The 1351-nt window shown below is 33.6% G+C and overlaps 1 protein-coding gene across 1 annotated transcript; it reads left to right on the plus strand.

Annotated features, from left to right (window-relative positions):
* Positions 24 to 590, plus strand: LOC104759360 (ras-related protein RABG3b-like; the record flags this gene model as incomplete). The annotated part of the gene is made up of 3 exons (XM_019238886.1): positions 24 to 194; positions 309 to 389; positions 507 to 590. Coding segments are annotated over 3 exons (336 nt in total), but the record flags the coding sequence as incomplete, so codon positions are not given.

The raw sequence follows: 1351 nt of genomic DNA on the forward strand, positions 1-1351 counted from the left end.
TTTTATATATATATATATGAATTAATTTATCTATTTTAAAAAAAAAGATATGGGACACTGCTGGGCAAGAGAGGTTTCAGAGTCTTGGTGTTGCTTTCTATAGAGGTGCAGATTGTTGTGTTCTTGTCTATGATGTTAATTACCTCAAGTCGTTTGATTCTCTCGATAATTGGCACGACGAGTTTCTTAAACAGGTTGCTTTATTATATTTGATCCTCATCACATTAATTTTCTCTTATCAAAATATATACTGTATAGAATTCTTCTTCTTTTTTTAGTGACTGATCATATCAAATGTTTTGTGACAGGCTAGTCCACGTGATCCAAATGCATTCCCTTTCATACTTGTTGGTAACAAGGTTGATATAGATGGAGGAAACAGCCGAGTGGTATGTTTTTAGTCTCTTAGCTTTTTGTATCAAGAGAATTAGATATACGACAGATATATAGTACAAAGTCCTTGTAATTTTTGCTATACTTAGCTTGTTCCTTGATGATGTCTTCAGGTATCTGAGAAGAAAGCTAGAGAATGGTGTGCTGAAAAGGGAAACATAGTCTATTTCGAGACATCGGCTAAAGAAGATNTCTGAGGATTCGTCTTCACAAAGTAAGAAACAGAACGGCTCGTCTTCGTCTGGATGATTATTAACAAGTAGAACACCAACCTCAAAACCTTTTTTAGAGACGTTGGTTTCACGCAAACATTACCTTTGAAACTCCTTTTTATTTTTATTTTTTTTTATAAGCAAACTCAAAGTTTTGGATACTTTTGCTGACGTTTCTCTTACAGAAAACAAATTCTCTTATATTTTTGTCTTAGTGACGTTTTTTGTTATAGCACACATTACTTTACCGACCTGTTTCTTTTTTTTTTTTTTTTTTTTTTTGTTTCGTTGTCAATCATCATCACATTGAACATTTTTTTTTTGTAATGTTTTTTTTCATACAGAATCTTCTAGTTTTGGTCTATGATATTTATCCTCTACTCCTCTCATGAAAGCTGGACAGAGCCCCACGGCAACGAGTCTTCCAGCTATTTTCCTTTTTCGATTAAAAGTACAATAATAAGACTTTTGGTTCCTTCCCCCCCAAAAAGATCGATCATAGAGATCGAAATTGGCGCTCCTTTTCTATTTTCTCTGTCCCTCTCTGCTTTTCCAAATCCGAACAACAGAGCTCGTTGCTCTTTTTTCCTTTTTGTTCTTTCCAAAACAAAGATCAGAACATATTGACTGTGTCAGTGAAACATGTCGTCGATGCGAAGAAGAACTTTGCTCAAAGTTATTGTTCTTGGAGACAGCGGGTTAGCTTTAATAATTAATTTTTCACACTTTTTTTTTTTTTTTTTTTT

Source organism: Camelina sativa, chromosome 17 (assembly GCF_000633955.1).
Source record: "Camelina sativa cultivar DH55 chromosome 17, Cs, whole genome shotgun sequence".
In the NCBI taxonomy this organism is placed as follows: Eukaryota; Viridiplantae; Streptophyta; class Magnoliopsida; order Brassicales; family Brassicaceae; genus Camelina; species Camelina sativa.